This window comes from Balaenoptera musculus, chromosome 2, assembly GCF_009873245.2.
Source record: "Balaenoptera musculus isolate JJ_BM4_2016_0621 chromosome 2, mBalMus1.pri.v3, whole genome shotgun sequence".
In the NCBI taxonomy this organism is placed as follows: Eukaryota; Metazoa; Chordata; class Mammalia; order Artiodactyla; family Balaenopteridae; genus Balaenoptera; species Balaenoptera musculus.
Window position 1 is genome coordinate 149,189,432 of NC_045786.1, and position 20,392 is coordinate 149,209,823.

At 39.1% G+C, this 20,392-nt stretch overlaps 1 protein-coding gene across 17 annotated transcripts in view; it reads left to right on the forward strand.

Moving 5' to 3' along the window:
- The window catches only part of TTLL5 (tubulin tyrosine ligase like 5), a 318,372-nt gene that overhangs the window by 201,397 nt on the left and 96,583 nt on the right, over window positions 1–20,392 (forward strand). For 16 of the 17 annotated variants that reach the window (XM_036843208.1, XM_036843204.1, XM_036843202.1 and 13 more), the window contains one exon: window positions 18,245–18,440. In XM_036843208.1, coding sequence (XP_036699103.1) covers window positions 18,245–18,440 — 196 coding nt within the window. Of the gene's footprint in view, window positions 1–18,244; window positions 18,441–20,392 lie in introns of those variants that run through there. The other variant, XM_036843219.1, reaches the window with a different exon arrangement.

Consider the following 20,392-nt stretch of genomic DNA (forward strand, 5'->3'; position numbering starts at 1 on the left):
TTTTTGCCTCCATTCTTTTTCCGAGGTTCTGGATCATCTTCACTATCATTATTCTGAATTCTTTTTGTGGAAGGTTGCCTATCTCCCCTTCATGTAGTTGTTTTTCTGGGATTTTATCTTGTTCCTTCATCTGGTACATAGTCCTCTGCCTTTGCATTTTGTCTGTCTATCTGTGAATGTGGTTTCATTCCACAGGCTGCAGAATTGTAGTTCTTCTTGCTTCTGCTCTCTGCCCTCTCCAAAAGATTATTCTGATGGCCCTTTAATAAGGATGAAAGTTCTATGAGAAACTCTTTGTGATGGGCCGTGTCATGCTGGCCAGAAGAACTTTGAAATATTTTTATGAGGCTTCTGTTCTATTCATGAAGTGAGAAAGTTTTCCCAAGCCAGTGAAACATGGAGTACCCTTCTAGTGTTGGAGGGTTCTCCTGCAGAGGCAGGAGGTGGCTGTGGCTCACCACAGGGACAAGGACACTGACAGCAGAAGTTCTGGGAAGTACTCCTTGGCGTGAGCCCTCCCGGAGTCCGCCATTAACCCCACCAAAGAGCACCCTCTAGTAAATCTTGAGGACAGCAAATTTCAGTAGACTTGTCTTGACACAACAGAAGCAGGTGCCAGTGTAGCCTTGTTGTAGACTTGATGAATAAGAGACTAATTCCTAGTACAGTGAAGGGTTGTTTCCATAGATTGTAGTTGAAGATAGCTTGAGAATGGGCTCTTAGATGCAGTGCACACACACACGGAGAGGTAAGAAAAAGCCTTGATTATTATACACAGTTTATTTTCCCCTCTTTTGCCCTATAGCTTAAAAAAAAATCTCCTTTCTTGTGATTTCCCCAGTATTTTCCCTATTTTATAAAAACATCATTATTTATAACGAAAAGAAAAAGGACAGGTAGAGAAGGTTAAAAAAAAAAAAAAGAGGAAGAAAGGTGGAATTCCGGCATTGTCTCCCATTTCCCTTGGCCAATTGAGAATGGGAGCAGAGACAGGTTACTGAAACCAGAAAAGCTATAGACTTGACTGTTCCATGTCGCCAGCTGTTTTGCTTCCCGGGGAAAATAGGAGGAACGAAAGGAGCCTAACTGATGTGATGAGGCAGGAATTCTAAATTTGTGACGCTTTGCAAGCTGTTTCTGTGTACTAGGTTTGAACCCAGCTACAATTCACTGTAGGAGTTCTTGGAAACTGGCATGTCAGCTGCCCTAGACAATCTGCACATTAACTTTCACTTCAAAAACTTTTCCTGGCTTGTCTCTGCAGGCTGTGAAAGCTAGGTGATGGTGGTCCCGTTTTACAAGGCCCAGCTGTGCTTGTGTGTACCTGTGTTGTTGTCACAAAGGCATCAGACTTTTCCCTTTATTTTATAAAAATCCTGCTGAGCTGGATTTAGTCTTCATTGTTGAATGAACTGGTGTCAGGGAGTTCTCTTTTGGCTTTCTTAAAGGTCACCCTTTGCTCACTTCTTTTTAAGTTCACAGCTCCATTTTTCAGGCTTCATGTGGTATGCTGGTTATGCCAAAGTAAAGAGCTGGATCAAAGACATTTCTTGTTAATAAGGCTAAGGATCCATCTGTCTTTGCAGATCCAGACTGTTAATAGATACAGGACCAAGGAGCCTCCATCTACATAACTGGCTGACTCCCAGAATCCTAAGTTGTCTTCTAGAACAGTGCTGTGAACTTAACCTTTTGAAAGGTTTGGTTTTATATCCAGCCTTGTGTTCCATAAAGCTTGCCCCCAGATTCTCTGCCAGATGTACTGAGAAATCCAACTTTGTCCTAATTTCCTCCTCCTGGGGATCATTCCATCAATCATGGAGTGGTACGAGTATGGAGACAGCAGAAGTCTGGTTCACATTCTGAATCCATTGTCAAGTCCAGCTGGCTGGGATCTCACTGTACTTTTAAAGGGCAGGCATATCAGCTCTTAGCTTTTTGACTGGATACTTCAGTGTGTTCTTCCCAAATGTATGTCCTGGTCACACAGTATTAATAAAACCAAAGTTAAAGTTAGCCAAAATAACCCCCCTAGACATTTTTCAGTCATCACTACTGCTTCCTTTTCCTTTTCTATATATCTGCTTATTGAATGAATGATCAGAAACCTCCCCTCTCAATTGCTTATAATTCTGTATTTCAAAGTATGTATCTTACTTGGACCCTGCTCATGTTCTTAGTCTCTTTTTGAGTCTTGCTTGTTTTTTTCTTCTTTTCTTCTGATTGATTTTGAGCCACCTTATTTTAATGTATTGTCCTGCTTCCACTTTCAGCATGTGTAGTAAACAATAGGTGATAGATTTATTTTTGGGGTGCCAATTGATATTATACTGATACTAAGAACCTTTATCTAGGTTCTTAGTTTTCAGGGCACATCTTTGTTCTATCCAAACCCTCCCTTTATTCCTCAAGGAAAATGAAGCTCACAAGGGTCAGGCTATCGAATCAATCTTATTTTCTCTACTTAATAATTGAATTACTCTGTCCAAAGAGAAGCAGTTCTTATGATTACTAATTCATGATTTATGGTTCTAGTCTTGTGATTGTGATTCAGTGTATGATTTCATGTGCAACAAAGGAGCTCATACACTGGGAACAGAAAAGAAGAAATAGAGATAAATTAGATGCTGAATATATAAACTGGTAACTGAGATGTCAATTTCAAGCCAAAATCTAACAGATTAGCAAACCAATGATTTGGCAGCCCTTAGAGAAGGAAAAGGGAATCACTTAAGCCCAGCATTGATTCACGAAAAAAAAAAGTCATGCTAGAGTAACCTCATTTCCCTTCATGGTGGAATCACCTTAGTAAGAGAAGATCAGGGGGACAAAAAAAGAATTACCATAACTGCGTTTCAACAAGTCATAATGATATCTTGTGAGCACGAAAGAGAAATGTGAACAAGATAACACTGTCATTAAGAATCTTTGGTAACTAGACAACTGTACCCAACAATGAATCAGTGTAAGTTTGAGAATTAAGTCATTGAGGCTCTGTGATTTGCTCACTAGGTCACCATTTTTTAATCAATGAATTAATTTATCCATTCATATTTATTTAGGTGCCTACTATATACTAGGCACCTACATATCTAGAAGGCATACTAAACCTATTTTCAGATGACATGAAGTAGGGTGGGATACTGAATACCTTGGATGAAAATCAGAATTCACAGTGATTTAAACAGGGTAGAATGATGAGTCTAATTCATGGAATTTAATAAGAAAAAAGCATAAAAGCTCTTCACATGGTTTCAGAAATTCAAGTGAAGAAGGCTTAAGGGTTTAAATTGACTTTAAGCGTAATAGAAGTTCACAGTTGAATAAGACTGTCAAAACCAGTACTATCATGTGGGAAATTTTTTACAACATATTGCCAGATTGAAAAAGCAGATTATAAAGCAGATAGAGCAGAATCACTCTGTTTGTGTGAGGCAAATACACACAGAGGAAGTATGTACCTCAAAATGTTGACAAAATGTTCATAGTAGCCATCTTTGGCTGTTGGAGTGCAGATAGATGACTTTTGTTTTTTACCTTTCTATCTTCTTGTGTTTTTCAGGTTATGACATTTTGCTCCTAAAAAAAAAATTGCTTTTGTTTCATTTTGAAGAGGCGAAAGGCAGTGTAGCCAGTGCTGATAATTTAGGCTTTTACTAGCAGGAGTGGGGGTGGGGAAGAAGGATGGTGATAATCTCCATCATTCATCAGTGCCTGAACACCTGCCCCTCCCTGGTAATCAGCATTATTAGTAAACACCCACTTCCCCACAGGGGCAGCACCCTGCCTATGGTTAGAGCATTCTCCGGCTGGCTTGGTTTGGGGCAGCAGGTCTCCATCATGAGGACGTGACCTCAGGTGAGGACTGCCATGCAGTGGCTGTCTCTAGCTGGGGAGACCTGGCTCCCTGGCTCACACACACTGAGTGACTCCTGAGTCCTTTTTTCAGATCCACTAGATTGGCTCCCCCGTTTATCACCCAGGTTACTCCACATGGACACAGCACTTGGTAAGGGGATTATAAATACTTCTTTGCTTCTCTTCTTTCTGAGAAGTAATAGAGTTGCTCACACCTGTTCCTTAGCATCCTTATTGTTTGTTTTCACAAAGGTTTGGATTCACTTTCCACAGGAACAATGTTAATAATAGCAGCTCACATTGAGCATTTATTACGTGTGCCAGACATTGTGCTATGCTTTAGATAGATTATTACATTTAATTCTTGAACCAGCCCTGTGAGAGGTGGGATTGAGTTTTATTCCCATTGCACAGCTGAGGAAACCAAGGCACAGAGTGGTTAAGTATGTTGCTTTAAGTGGTAGAGTCAGGATTTGAACCTAGAAGTCTTGTTCAAGAGCCCAGCTCTTCATCATTAGCTGTGCTGCTCCTGTTCTGAGCGTTGTCCAGTTCAGAACCTGCGGTGCAGATCCAGGGGCACAGGGTCTCTGCTCTCCCTCCAGAATTCTCTCACTTACCCAGCTCTTGCACTGGTTTTGATTCCTTTCCAGCATCTAAAACCTTTTATTTCTTCGTGCCTTCTTTCTTGGATTATTTCTTTAATCCTTTCCCAAGAGCCTGTCATCCGCTCAAATAAACAGAATATTTAAAGGTTTTTAAGCTTTCATCCTGTTCTCAAGCAGGAAGATCAGACCGCATTTATAATTTCATATAGTTCTGTGCTTTTGACCTAGCATACAGGTTGTCAAAAGTTCACATAGTTTTTCCAGATAATTTCTGAACTTTTCTGTACCTCTGATACTACTCTATTGTACTTCAACTCTTCCTGCAAAAGAACCATCTCAGTATAACTCCATAGATTCAAAATAGAAAAAAGTATAGTCTTATCTCAAGGAACAAACTCAAAGGTAAAAAAAATAAATTTTAGCCTTTAACACTTGCATTTTTTTTTTTTTTTGCAGCACTTGCATTTTTAGAGATTGTTTTAAAATAATTTTCCAGCACAAAAATTCTCTAAGCAAGGCACCTGTCACCATGAGCATAAAACCTCTTGGTTTGTCTAATTCATTCCACTTAAATAATTTTAGGCACACATTTCATTTGGCCAGCTATCACTGTTCCCAGTCAGCAGTTACTAACAGCAGGCCTTAAGACTTACTAGTAGACATTTTCAGTATTATTTATTAAATTGATATCTAAAGGCACATGCAATTCGACTTTTATTCTTTCACTAATGAAAGTAGTTCTCATTCAATGGAAGCCTTTCATAAGCATACTTTTTTTTCTTGGAGACTACAGTATGCAATTTTAATGCTAAACTTAATTATCACTGACCTTTTGAATCTCTTCTAACTACATATAACTTTTATTTATTTTTTTTTAAATAAATTTATTTATTTTTTGCTGTGTTGGGTCTTCGTTGCTGCGTGCAGGCTTTCTCTCGTTGCGGTGAGCGGGGACTTCACTTTGTTGTGGTACGTGGGATTCTCACTGCGGTGGCCTCTCTTGTCGCGGAGCACGGGCTCTAGGCGCGCAGGCTTCAGTAATTATGGCACGCGGGCTCAGTAATTGTGGCTTGCGGGCTCTAGAGTGCAGGCTCAGTACTCTAGACAATTGTGGTGCATGGGCTTAGTTGCTCTGCAGCATGTGGGATCTTCCTGGACCAGGGATTGAACCCGTGTCCCCTGCATTGGCAGGTGGATTCTTAACCACTGTGCCACCAGGGAAACCCATAACTACATATAACTTTTAATTTCATAATAAATCTTCAGGCTCAGGTTCCCAGAGCCAACAATTCTTTCTGCCTTTCAACCAGAGTGCTCATTTACCATCATTACTGTCACTCTGCTTACATATCTCTCACTTCTTCAGACCTTCTGGCCAGCTTATTTGATCCTTCAGGGGCTAATGTACTTTTCCTCACTGTTAGTATCATGTCTGCTAGCTCCCCTTGAGTCTCTGTCCAATCCTGTTCCTCCGAGGCTTTGAATCTCTCTGGAAGTGTCACCTATTCCAGAGTCCTACCATTCCTGACTTTCCTCCACCTCCTCATCTTCCCTGGGGATTCACCTAAACGAGTACACTTACTCCAGATTATGTGCAATTTGAGAGCAGGAACTTGTGTTTTTCTTCTTGGTAATCCCTGCGCATCTAGGAACAGTGTCCAATAAATGCAGGTTGGATTTCGCTGAAATGAAATAACTACATAAGCATATATTTTTACATACGATTCCAGTATTGCAAAATTCATGAAGAGAACAAATAATTTTATAACTAAAATCAAGTAAGTTGAGAAAAGAGATATAACATATACACGAACAGGAAATACTAATAATTAGGTTTTTAATGAAAGATAAGGGAAAATGCATAACTTTTTATTTGCATGTTTGTCTTTTTTTAAAAAATACTACCTCCATTTCTTGAACCCCAGGACTGTCTGTAGTTTCTCTAATGTTCATTGTCACTTTAAAAATGTAGACTTCCAATTCAGTACTCATAAGTGCAAACTCTAGGCACACTCTCTCTTTGTATGCTTATCTTATAAGCAATAGAGAACTGAGGTTCATGAACTCACCGTTGTCTCTTATCCTTCAGGTCTCCCCCCACCACCACCCAAATTCATGATCCCATGATCATATAATTAATATATACTAAAAAAATTATATGAAGCTTACCTTCCACATTATTTTTTTCATGAAGCATAATTGACATATAACATTAGTTTCAGGTGTACAACATAAAGATTCAATAATTGTACATATTGTGAAATGATCTTTTTAAATTGAGGTAAAATTTACGTAAGATAAAATGCACATACCTTAAACGTTCAAATTGATGTTCTGACAGGTTTATACATCCACCTTACCTCCACTCAACATATGATATGGAACATTCCCATCACGCTCCAAAATTCCTTTGTGTGTCTTCCCAGTCAATTCTACCTCTTCCCCCTATAATCATTCTTTTGACTTCTCTCATCATAGATTAATTTTCCTTATTCTTTTTTTTTTATTGTGGTAAAATATACACAATATGAAATTTACCACCTTAATCATTTTTTAAGTATACAGTTCAGTGGTATTAAATACATTCATAGTCGTGCAGGCATCACCACCATCGATCCCCATAGTTCGCACCACATTGAGCAGTTAGAACTTACATAAAAATCCAGATTCTGTCTTGACAACCTGAAGGATGGAGTTCAGGACAAGCACACCTGCTAGAGAGTAAGAGGACAACCCTGGAAATGAGGCAACCAGAAAAGGGGAACCTAACTTCTATGTATAAATTTCACCCAAATCTTGGGCTGACCTCTGGACAATGTATATGCAAGTTATACTCCAAACTCTACAGCTGAAGCTAGAAGAACTGAACATAAATCTGAGCCACAGCCCACCTAGGGGAAGAAAGAACTGCAGTTTGAGTTCAACCAGGTTAACTGCCTATACACACACACATACATACTCAGTCTTTGGAGCAACATAATACAGTCCAGTATCCACAACATTTCACAATATCCAGGATACAATATGAAATTATTCAACATATGAAAAAAATGGGAAAATACGACCCATTTTTAGAATAAAAGATAATCAATGGAGACCAATCCTAAGAAGGCTCAGATGATAGAATTAACAGACAAGGATATTAAAGTGGCCATTATAACTATGAACAAGGGTGTAAAGGGAAATAGGCTTCAATGAATAAAAGGTAGGAAATTTCAAGACAAATTTCCAGATGGAAATTGTAGAACTGAGGAAACCAATATCTGTAATCCAGAATAAACATATTAGCAATATCGAATCTTCCAATCAGTCAAGATATGGTATACCTCTGTACTTATTTAGGTTTTGTTTAATATTTATCATTAATGTTCTATAAATTCAATGTAGAGACCTTACACATTTTCCAATATATTTATTCTTAGATATTTGGTGTATTTTTATGATATTTTAAATTGCATTGCTTTTTAAAATTTCACTTTCAACTAATTAATTACATTGAAATTTCAATTGTATATTACTGGCATATAAAAATATGATTTTATTCTGTTTATGGACTTTGATTCCTGCAACTTTGCTCCATTTATTTATTAGTTGTAAAAATGTTTTTATAAAATTCACAGGGTTTTCTATGTAAACAATCATGTCTGTGAATAACAGCATTTTTTTTTCTTATGACACTGGCTAGGTCTTATACTACTAATTTTGTATAGAAGTGGTGAGAGCATACATCTGTCCTTTATTCCTGATCTTAGAGGAAAAGAGTTCAGTGTTTCACCAATAAGTATCATGTTAGCTATAGATTTTTCATAGATATCCTTTATTAGGTTCAGTAACTTTCTTTCTGTTCCTAGTTTAGTGAGAGTTTCTGTCATGAATGGAGATGAATAAATTTTGTCCAGTGCATTTTGATATCTAATAATATTCTCATATGATTTTTCTCCTTTATTCTCTTAATGTGGTGAATTACATGATTGACTTTTTTTAACCTTAAATCACCGTAAATACCACTTGGTCATGATATATATCCCATACATGAGACAGATAGATTGATTATATTTGCTGATATTTTATTAAAATTTTTTGTGTGTATGTTCATTAGGCGTATTGGTCTGTAATTTTCTTGTAATGTTTTTGTCAAGTTTTTTTATATCAGAGATGTGTTAACATCATAAAATGAGTTGGGAAGTTTTCCCTTCTCTTCTCTGAAAGATTTTGTGAAAGATTGAAATTATTTCTTCTTTAAATGTTTGATAGAATTCATTGAAACCATCTGGGCTTAAAGTTTTCTTTGTTAAGAAGGTTTTTGATTACAAGTTAAATTTATATATTTAGATTTTCTCTCACCGTGTCACTTTCAAAACGTTGTATTTCTACGGATTTTTTTCAATTCATCTAAGTTGTTAAATATTTGACATAGAGTTGTTCATGATATCTCCTTATACTTTTTTTTAAAATTTATTTATTTATTTTTGGCTGTGTTGGGTCTTCGTTTCTGTGCGCGGGCTTTAATTGCGGCGAGCGGGGGCCACTCTTCATCGCCGCGCGCGGGCCTCTCATTGTCGCGGCCTCTCTTGTTGCGGAGCACAAGCTCCAGATGCGCAGGCTCAGTAGTTGTGGCTCACGGGCCTAGTTGCTCCGCGGCATGTGGGATCTTCCCAGACCAGGGCTCGAACCCGTGTCCCCTGCGTTAGCAGGCAGATTCTCAACCACTGCGCCACCAGGGAAGCCCTCTCCTTGTACTTTTAATATCTATATTCTCTGTATGATGTTCCCCCTTCTTCATTCCTGATATTAATAATTCATGTATTTTTTTCCTTGTGATCAGCTTGCTTGGAATTTATCAACTTTTAAATTCTTTTCTTATAGCCAACTTTTGATTTTGTTGATATTTCCTATTTGCCCAGTTTCTATTTCATTGTGTTAAAATGTAAACTGAAGTACATTAAATTTTCAAAGAGTTCATTTGAGCACACATTGATTTTAATTGGGCAGTGCCAAATTGAAAATGGGTAAGAGCACTCCACTGGCAGAGATTAAGGGAAAGGCTTTTTTTTTTTTAATAGAGCAGACTCTTAAGCAAAGTAAGCAAATTATTTGGCTATAGCTTAAGTGGTTGCCTTACTTGGGAAAGCCTAGTTGGCTGTTTGTAATTGGTTGTTCTTAAATTTCACTTTTCAGATGTAAGTGCAATGACTCTGCGTAGGTTTTGGTTTGCTTACCAGACTGCCAAGACATTAGAGCAACCTCAGTCTGATGGCTTCCTTGTTTAATTACTTTATTGGTTTCTGCTCTTATTATTTTATTTTTTATTCTTCAACTTTGTTTAACTTGCTTTTATTTTTCTAGTTTCTTAAAGTGGAAGCTTAGAACATTGATTTTACATATTTCTTCTTTTCTAATATAGACATTTAATACTATACATTTCTAAGGACTCTTTTCACTGCATCTTAAATTTTGTTTGGTTGTGATTTCATTACCATTCAGTTTGATACATTTTCTAATTTCTCTTCTGATTTCTTCTTTGATCCATAGGTTATTTAAAGTGTGTTGTTTAATTTCCAAATATTTGGGAATTCTCTAGATATCTTATTGTTTTAAAGATAGAAAATTAATTGATTTTTTTTTTAATAAATTTATTTATTTATTTTTTTTAATTTTTGGCTGTGTTGGGTCTTCGTTTCTGTGCGAGGGCTTTCTCCAGTTGCGGAGAGTGGGGGCCACTCTTCATCACGGTGTGCGGGCCTCTCATTGTCGCGGCCTCTCTTTGCGGAGCACGGCTCCAGACGCGCAGGCTCAGTAGTTGTGGCTCACGGGCCCAGTGGCTCCGCGGCATGTGGGATCCTCCCAGACCAGGGCTCGAACCCGTGTCCCCTGCATCGGCAGGCAGACTCTCAACCACTGCGCCACCAGGGAAGCCCAATTGATTTTTAATTTAATACCATTCTGGTTAGAGTGTACTCTGTGTGATTTTGATCTTTCCATTTTTATCGAGATTGGTTTTATGACCCAGCATTTAGACTGTCTTGGTGTATGTTCCACATGCACTTGAAAAGAATATGTATTCTGAAGTTGTTGGGTATAGTTTTCCATAATTATCAAATAGATTGAGTTGGTTGACAGTATTGTATAAATGTTTAAGTCTAGGTTGGCAGTTCTTTTATTTTTGTTTTCCTTTCAGCACTTTAAAGATAGCTCACCAGTGTTTTCTGGCCATCATTTTTTAATGATAAGTCAGCTAATCATTTGCATTGTTGTTCCTTTTTATGTAATATTACCACTACCACCAAGCACCCCGCCACCCTGGCTGCTTTTAAGATTTTTTTTTTCTTTATTTTTAGTTTCAGCAGTTTGACTGTGATCTGCCTGCATGTGGATTTCTTTGTACGTATTCTGCTTGGGATTTGCAGAGCTGCTTAGGTCTTTAGGTTAATGTCTACCATCAACTTTGGAAATTCCCAGCCCTAATCTCTTTAAGTATTTCTTCTGCCCCATTCTCCCTTCTCAACTGCTGGAATTCCAATTTTATACCTGTTAGGTACTCTCCTCTACTGTGTCCAGTCTGCTGTTAATCATTTTGAATGCACTCCTCATTTCTGATTTTATATTTTTTCATTTCTAGGATCCTTGTTTGGTTGTTTTTTGAAAGATTTCATCTCTCTCTTGAAATCCTCCATCTGTTTATATGTGTTGCCCACCTTTTACATTAGACTCTTTTACATATTTATCATTGTTATTTTGAAGTTCATGTCTGCTAAGTCCAACATCTGTAACACCTCTCAGTGTCCTTCTATTGACCATTTTCTCACATGGGTCATATTTTCTTGCTTCTGCATGTCTTTTATAATTACTAATCGTATGCTGGACATTTTAGGTAAAACCACAGACTTAAGTAAATAATGTTTACACACACACACACACCCGCCCCCCCCCCAAAAAATAAAAGACATACTCATCTTTTTCTCAGGCTGCTAATGTGCGGGAAAGGGGCAGAGGGAGAAGGGGTTGAGCCAATCTGATAATTCAGCTGGGTCTGGACTTTGTTGTAGCTTTAATTAGATTAAATTCACCTCTGGCTGCAAATGTTTTGGGGCCAGGATGGGACCACCAGTAAGATTCTAAAGATCTTTTTGTGCAAAGAATTTTGAAAAACTTATATTCACCACTATGAATTTGACGCCTTTCTTCTGGTGAGATTGGAGTGATACTAACAAATAGGGTTTTTTAATATTGTATAATGAAATATGTCGACATTTGGAAGGTCTGCATAACTCAGTGAACCAGTATTCCTAAAGACTAATGCTTGATGTTACAAAAATCTGGTATGGATACAAGATCCATTCAAAATGCAAGATAGACCAACAGAGTATGAAAAGCTCATTGATTTGGTTTCAGATTCTACAATACTAACTTTTAGACTCTACTACGTGTTGAGTTTTGGTGAAGGTCAAAGAATAATATCCACAGTTTCTCTGAAAGGGACTTTAATCAGTCCCTCCCCATCCCCCAGCCTTCAGTGTCCCCGTGCAATTGATGAAAGAGTTGATGGGTGGCTACAGATCCATTCTGTGCTGGGGCTTCTAAAATATCATACCAGCCCACATGCAGGTGTTAAAAGCTTGTCAGAAGTTTAGCTGGTAGTGCCTTAACCCCCGTCTGTGACACATTCCTCCTCCTCCCGGGGGCCATCCTGGCTAAAAGTGCAGAGCTTGTCACTTCCTGGGATTATATTCATTTAGGTTTACTGTATGTCCTCGGCATTTTGTTAGGTTTGAAATAAGTATGATTTAGCAGCTTATTCAGCTTATTTTTTAAGGTAAAAGTGACAGTCTCTTGAAACTTTCTACTTGCTCAGAAGCAGAAGTCCAACAGAAACTTTTGAATGTTTTCTGTTTTTTGCCTTTGAGTTAACTACAAGATGGTGAATGACGGTGCTATAATAAAATAGAGAGGGTTCTATTTCATTATTTCTGGAAGTGGAGGGTAGGACTCCCCTTTGGGATCATGAGTTTTAGGAGTTCCAGAGGCCTGTCCAGTTCACTCTCGCTCTCCCTTGAGCACCATCTAGAACAAAAAAAGGAAGCCACTATATTTATATGGATGGAAACCATGCTGAAAGACTGGGGAGAATGTTAGGACAGAAACAGGCAGTGTAAACAGAAAGTCCTTTCTCTGAGATCGCCAGTGAAGAGTAGAAGAAGGTAGACTGATGGCTGCTTGTAGATCACACCTTCAATCTCTGAGATGATCGACTCTAATGGAGGATCAGGAAGGAGGATTGAGCAGAAAACTGACTGCTTAAAGGGGTAGATTATATAGGTGCCCCCTTCACTGGTGGATTGAAGAGGAGGCAAATCCATCCCTTGCCAGATAACCTGTTTAGTCCTCAGCATAGAGCATTGCAATACAATTATAATAACCATTTGGATACACTATACATCAGGGCTTTTCTTTTTAGTAACTTGGAGCACTTTTGACCTCACAACAAATACTGTACTCATGACTAGATTGTGTTAACTTTGCAACACAGAATCCTCTGGTGGAAAATGGCCAAATTTATGTTTTCTATATACTAGTTCAAAGAACTGTAGGGCAGCAGTGAAATGGAATTGTTTGGGAGGGGAATGAATAGTAATAATAGTAGTAATGGTGGTGGTGGTAGTATATTTTTGGAGCCCTTCCTATGTGCCTGTACCTTCACTTGTGTTAGCTCTTTAATCCCCACAATAACCCTATGAAATAGGTACTATTATCATATTCCCATTTTACAGAAGAAGAACGTTTAGGAATAATAAAGATAGAGAAGTTGGATATAATAAAGGCCGCAGTAGCAACTGTCTAGTCTCTCCTCATCCATTTGGTCTTTGTAGATATGATCCAACCCCAGCTGCCCTGGGAAGGATTAGGAATGGGACACACAACACTCCATGAAGAATCACTCTGATTTTGTCCTTGGAAATACCCCCCAAAGCTAAGGGAGTTCCCCACCACATTTTGTAATGACTCTCTGATCACATAGCTTCCTTATTCTGGCCAGCACTGCTTTGTACAGCTCGTGGGAGCTCTTCTGTCATTTGTAGGATTTTTGGCATTTACAGCACCTTTCCAGCACTTACTGTGTGTCCCAACTACTTTGTTTGAGATTGAAAATTTATAGGCAAAGAAAATGTAGCCTCTGCCATCCTTGAATATCTATACATTCCATAACGTGTAGTGGAATAAGTGCCATGGAAGTGGGTAGATATTCTTTCTTACCAAGAAGTAGTCAGATTGTCCCCAGAAAGCACCTCCTTCATGGCCTTACAGTGTTTCCCATTAGAAGCACCATTGGCATTTTGAGAAGCACATATTTTCCTAGCACAGGGCTGGCTTTTCCTTATAGTTTTTGACATTTGACACGCTTGACCTCTACCTATTAAATGTCAGTAATCCCCCACACCCATTATTAGGACAATTGAAAGCACACCCACACACTTGCCAACACCCTGAAGAGGGCAAAGACGTCCTCGTACGTGGTCGCTCAGGTTTTGCTCAGATTGGGTGGAGGAAGCTGGGGAAATGGACTGTGGAATCATACTCTTTGTACAGCTGTCACATTCCTCCGTCTCATCCCTACCCTACCCTCTTGAGACATCACATCATTCTTGGGAAATCTTTTTTTTTTTTTTTTTTTTGGCTGTGCCGCGCAGCTTGCAGGATCTTAGTTCCCCCACCAGGGATCAAACCTGTGCCCCCTGCAGTGGAAGCACGGAGTCCTAACCACTGGACCACCAGGGAATTCCCCATTCTTGGGAAATCTTGACACTGAAAGCATATCTTTATGAAGAGGGCAACAGCCTGCTCAGGAGGTTTTGCTTTGCTAAAGACCCGTGCATTTTACAAATTTCCTTCGAGTTCCTTACAACCAACATCCATTTGATGGAACAGATATTAAACCAGAGGGAAAGATACAGCCCTTTAGTGTGTTTTGGCCAGAAGTTGGAGGGGTAGGGCATGCTGCAGGAAGGGCAGTGATGGTCAGAAACATTTAGCCCTGCAGTGCCACGGTGTAATACAGTCAGTAAGACAACGTTCCAATAAGAGGATGTGTGGTTTAGAAAAATTCGCCGTATTGTTGGCAATTAGCTGCATATGTAGTCAGGACAAAACACAGCATAGTTCACTTTGAATCTTTGCATTTGAATCAGTTGTTAAACATCCAGAGCGTTCCCACAGCTAACTCTTTTGAGTCTGTCTGTCCTACTCTAGAAATAATAAAAAAGTGTAAGAAGTTATTTATAGGGAATGTATGCAATATTATATTTTAGTGTTGAGCAAAGAATAACATAGAAACTACATTTTATAGAGAATACTTGAATCTCAAAAGTTTGGTGGGAGTAGAAAATGTATTACTAGTAAACTAGAATGAACTGAGGTTCAAGAAAATGGAATGGAATTTTGGATGGAAATGGAAACTCATAACTGCCATAGAAAGGACTATGTCGGTATATAATCTCAGGCAAAACCCAAGTAACAGTGCACCTGGCGTCCTCCGTGTCAGTCATTACAGCACTTGCATATTGCAAACCCCAAAGGCTTGTGCTTTAACTGTGAGATACCATGGCCTGAGTAACACCCACTGGAATTCAAAGCAAGCAAGTTTCTCATGGCACTGACCACATTGCCTTAGACAGCTGAGCACTCCTGCACCCATCCAGTGTTGCACTGTAAAAATTCCTTCCTCTTTGCTAATAGCCTCCACTTGCTTAAGCAACTTCTTTTTGTGACTTGGAGACTGCACTTATGTTACTGATGAGATTAAAAACAGCTTTCACTACAAAAGCTTATGTTGTTGCAGTCTGTTCAGTGTGTATGCAGTTGGATGAATAAACCTCCTCTATCCAAAGTCCCTCGTTTGATCTTCTCTTGCCCACTGTCCTGCCCCTTACACATGCACAGACCCCTGCTGAGACTCTGTCCCTGGTCACCTCCAAATAAGGGGGCCTAGTTACAGACTGTGATTTCTGAGTACAGCAAGAAGGCATTAAAGTAAATGCCTGCTAGGAATATTTGTTATTAAAGCAGTTTTTAGAAAATAAAACCAACCTAGCTAGCCCGTGAGGTGAATTCTGATATAAGCTACATAGTTATATAAATCCTTAAATATCGAATCCCTAAGTCTGGATTGCTTCTTGTGGCTACAAACTTCTGTAACCAGCAAGCCAGGAATGGAAGCAGAATCACAATTGATGAATCTTCTAACCTTGGGCCCGGTTATCATAAATAATAGTTTCATTCTAGATTCAAATTCCTGCCTTAATTGGTATGGAAATCTCAAGGTTATTCATCCAGGCAGTTCCTGCTCTATTATCTGTCTCTTCCCTGTGTTCATGTGTTCATTGGATCAGCTCACTCCTGCCTTGAGCCTGCTTTTCATTTACACCTGAATACCTTGCTCCATTGCCTTGCCTTCCACTCAGAGCTCACTCAGTTCCCTTTGCTATTTGCTGTATCTTCAGTAAGCTTTTCTCTTCCCTCACTAATGAGAACAGAGATCATGGTTTCCTCTGGCCCCTCCCTTCTTAACCCCAGAAGTCCTATTTGACTCCCACTCAACACTTCACTTTGTGAATAATATTAACATTTTATTCACATAGTCGGGTATTTATTTACATGCGATTCTTGGTCTCCACATTTCCTCACATCTCTAGAAGCCCCTTGGGAAAAATCATGTCTAATAACACGCACACTGAGACAATTCAAGAGGGATCACGGAAGATCAAATGTCATACTAAAAAAAAATTAATAAGCAAGCTCTGAGCTTTTTGGTACTGTTCTCCAGGAAGATTAGCTGAATGTGTGTAATTGTGCAGCTGGACTGTGGGAGCCAAACTGTGGGAGGAGGTGAGCAAGGGATGTGACATATCAAAGGTGAGATTATGTGAGTAGAAAACCTTTCATCCATGGACTTCAGAATATATTATACAGACTTTCCTGTAACTCTGTGTCTGGAAATCTCTTTGAGAGAGGTAGAGAAACTAAAGCAGAGACCCAAAATGACCAAGCTATGAGAGAGAGGTCCCCCCAGGCAAGAGAGGAGCGTGGGCTTCTGGCCTCAGAAGACATCCCACTTTGCTCCCTCCCACAGGGCTCTGTTGAGGTCACAAGGACCCAGGCTGTTAATAACCAGGCAGCCGTAGGTCAGGACTCAGGAAGGTTCTGTGTAAACTCACCCCAGTGTTGTTGCATCTCTGCCACCGAAATGACCATTAACACCAAAGGATATTTACAAAGGGAAGAATAACACGATGATTTAAATCACTATGAATATGTCTCTTGAATTAGGCACTGTTTTATTTCTCTAAGCACCATTCACCAAGGTTTTGCGATAAGGTTGTTCACTATGAGACTCTTTGTGTTTCTTCTATGTACAATTTTCTGGTCACTGTAACTCTAAAAGGAAAAAAACAACAATACTAGGTAGTTCAAGAAGGTTCAGAGATGAATAGCCAAAATGTTAAGGAGATGGAAGGATTTCCAAATAAGATTGTTCTAAAAATAAATGGGGACCTTTTCAAAAAAACTGTGGTAAAATAATACATAATATAAAATTTACCATTTTTTTTTAAATATTTTATTTATTTATTTATGTATTTATGGCTGTGTTGGGTCTTCGTTTCTGTGTGAGGGCTTTCTCCAGTTGCAGCAAGTGGGGGCCATTCTTCATCGCAGTGCGCGGGCCTCTCACTATCGCGGCCTCTCTTGTTGTGGAGCACAGGCTCCAGACGCGCAGGCTCAGTAATTGTGGCTCACGGGCCCAGTCGCTCCGCGGCATGTGGGATCTTCCCAGACCAGGGCTCGAACCCGTGTCCCCTGCATTGGCAGGCAGATTCTCAACCACTGCGCCACCAGGGAAGCCCTAAAATTTACCATTTTTAAGTGTACAGTTCAATGGCATTTCGTACGTTTACAGTTTTGTGCAACCGTCACCGCCATCCATCTCCAAAACTTCTGTCATCATCCCAAGGTAAAACTCAATACCCATTAAACAATAACTCCCCATTCCCCTGTCTCCCCAGCCCCGGACAACCACCATTCTACTTTCTGTCTCCATGAATTTGACTATTCTAGGACAAATCATACAATATTTGCCCTTGTCTGGCTGACTTATTTCACTTAGCATAATGTCTTCAATGTGTGTAGGCTAAATGTCAGCCTGGCTGGGGACCCTGATGAGATGAATTCAGAATAAGGAAATATGTATCTTCTCACACCAGTTATGTTATCCCATGATATGGGGACATAAGCTTAAATATAAACACTTATTTTTAAAATTTGGGTACTTCACTAATGGGTGGCTAAGAAAAACCAAGACTCTTGCACAATTCACCCCTATAATTTTGAAGTTGATGTTTAGAGAAGATGATTGTTCCTCTGTTCTTACCTTAAAATAACCTACCATCCTTCATTTGAAGCTCTCTGGGCTCCTCTTGGAGGTCCTTTTGGCAATCACAGGGGAGTGAAATTGCTATTTTAATTATTTAACATTCAACAGATATTTTTGTGCGCTGAACACGTGCCAAGCCTTATGGCAAGCACTAGGAATAGAATGGAGAGCAGAGCAGCCCGCCTTTGTCTTCATGGAGCTGCGATTTAGTAGACGAGTCAGATAATTTATCCCACAAACAGATTTGTAACTCCAAACTGTTTTCAGTTCTATAAAGGAAAAATAACTGAAATATTTCTCTCCTTACCTTCTTTGTTCACACAACCATTCTAAGAAATCTGCTTTCTTTTCTCTTCAGGAGCCTCCAAACAGGTGGCTTTGCCTGGGAGGGAGAGGTAAAGAACAACACGTATAGCAAGGCTACAGGGGTGGTCCCGCAGCACAAGTGCCACCCCACAGCAGGCAGCTACCAACTCCATTTTGCCCTGCAACAACTTGAACAGCAAAAACTTCAGTCCCGGCAGCTTCTGGACCAGAGTCGAGCCCGGCACCAGGTAATTCAAGATAAGGCTTTTCCATGTGCTAATATCTTCCTTCTGTTGGTTTAAAAAAAAAAATTTTTTTTTTTTTTTTTCCATGAGAAATGTGGGGATAGTTTCTCAAAAGTTTACCACTGCCACCATGGCTTGAACGGTTCATGGGGAATCTACCCACGAGGAAGAAATGTTCTGAATCCATACATTGGCTTTGTGGGAAAGTGATCTCGAACCAATTTTGACATTCTTTCTTTCATTTGAATGAATGTTCCTCCACAAAAATCTCTTTTGTAGTATTTACCCTTTCTGTTGCCTGATCTTAGTTCAGTAATTTCCCAAAGGGTCTAATTCCCAGATACCTAAAAGCTAGCATTTTAAAGATTTTTTTCTAAATGTACTACTTCCTTGCCTTCATTGATTTGGTCTATTTAAGCATACATTAATCCTTTATGGCCTATCAAGATTTTCAAGGAATAAATAACTTTCAAGTTCTTATAGGAAATGGTCTTAATCTAGGTCGTTGGTCTTCTGGTTTAACAGTTTGTACATAGAACAATGTATACAAAAATGTAACAGTAGACACAAAAATTCTTGTTGTAGTGGAACTTACACTCTAGTGAAATATTAATTCCCTACTCACTGTCTATAAAATGACAAACTCCTGAGTATATGTGTAAGGGAATTATATAAGTATATTGCACTAGCGAATCAGTATGGGCCCAGTTACAGAGAAAGGATGACTTCACAAAAAAGTCAGGCTGTGAAGACTTAAATTTTTCCTGATGACTCAGGATTACCATTAGAATCAGTTACCATGTTCTACATGTTCTGCTGGGCTGAATCCGTACTGATTCTGTGAGCTTCCCTGATATTTGGTTGTGTGAAGAAATAGCTTATATCAGCTTGATCTCTTGTCATTTGCTTTCATAAAAATGTAGTGTGCATTAGTGTGTGCAAAATTAATATTCACTCAAAGACTAAGGTAGTATTCCCAAGTTTTTTTTTTCTTCTAAATAAAACAGTTATCATTATGCTCTCTCTCTTTGTTTTTTCAACTGCCGTCCAGGTGCAGAGAAATTTTTATTTTTTTCAGCGTCATTCATCACTTGATCATCTTATCTGTGATAGTATAGTCTGTATATTCTATTAATTCATTGTAATTGAGAAATCGTAAGTGCAGGCATTTGTTTAAGGGTTTGTTGTTTTTTTTTTTTTTTTTAATATTTATTTGTTTATTTATTTGTCTGGGCCAGGTCTTAGCTGTGGCATGCTGGATCTTCATTGCAGCATGTGGGATCTTGTTCCAGGGATTGAACCCGGGCCCCCTGTATTGGGAGCGTGGAGTCTTAATCACTGCACCACCAGAGAAGTCCCCAGGCATTTGTGAAGTAGCTTTTTAGGTCATTTTTACTGGAGAAAAATCCAGACTTCTTATCTGTAAAGCATGGAATATAGCATCATCACACTGCCCTCTGCCATATAGAAATTTCCTTATTTAAATAGTCTTTGGGATAGCGGAGGCATTTAGGCCAGTTTTCAAACAAAAAAAATAATTTTTTTTTTTTTTTTGGTCATGCTGCACAGCTTGTAGGGATCTTAGTTCCCTGACCAGGGATCGGCAGTGAAAGCATGGAGTCTCAACCACTGGACTGCCAGGGAATTCCCAAGAGCTTTATTTGGGGTCTTAAGGATTCCAGTTCAGGAGACAGATTTGGGTAATACCAAAAGATTATTCCAAGGAAGAGAAAAAAGTCAGGGGCTTACAAAGGCAAAAGCCACAAGGTTGTTCAAGAATTATGATTGATCCTGATGCACGAAAGGAAATATTTATCCTTAAAGGATAGGCAATTATGAGTTATTTTAGGGTAAGGGTCCAATAAATAAATAGGCCATCACAAGTTATTTTAGAGTGTAAGGGTCCACTAAGTATCTTGAGTTTCTGGAACATTGGGCAGATGTTCTGGATTCCT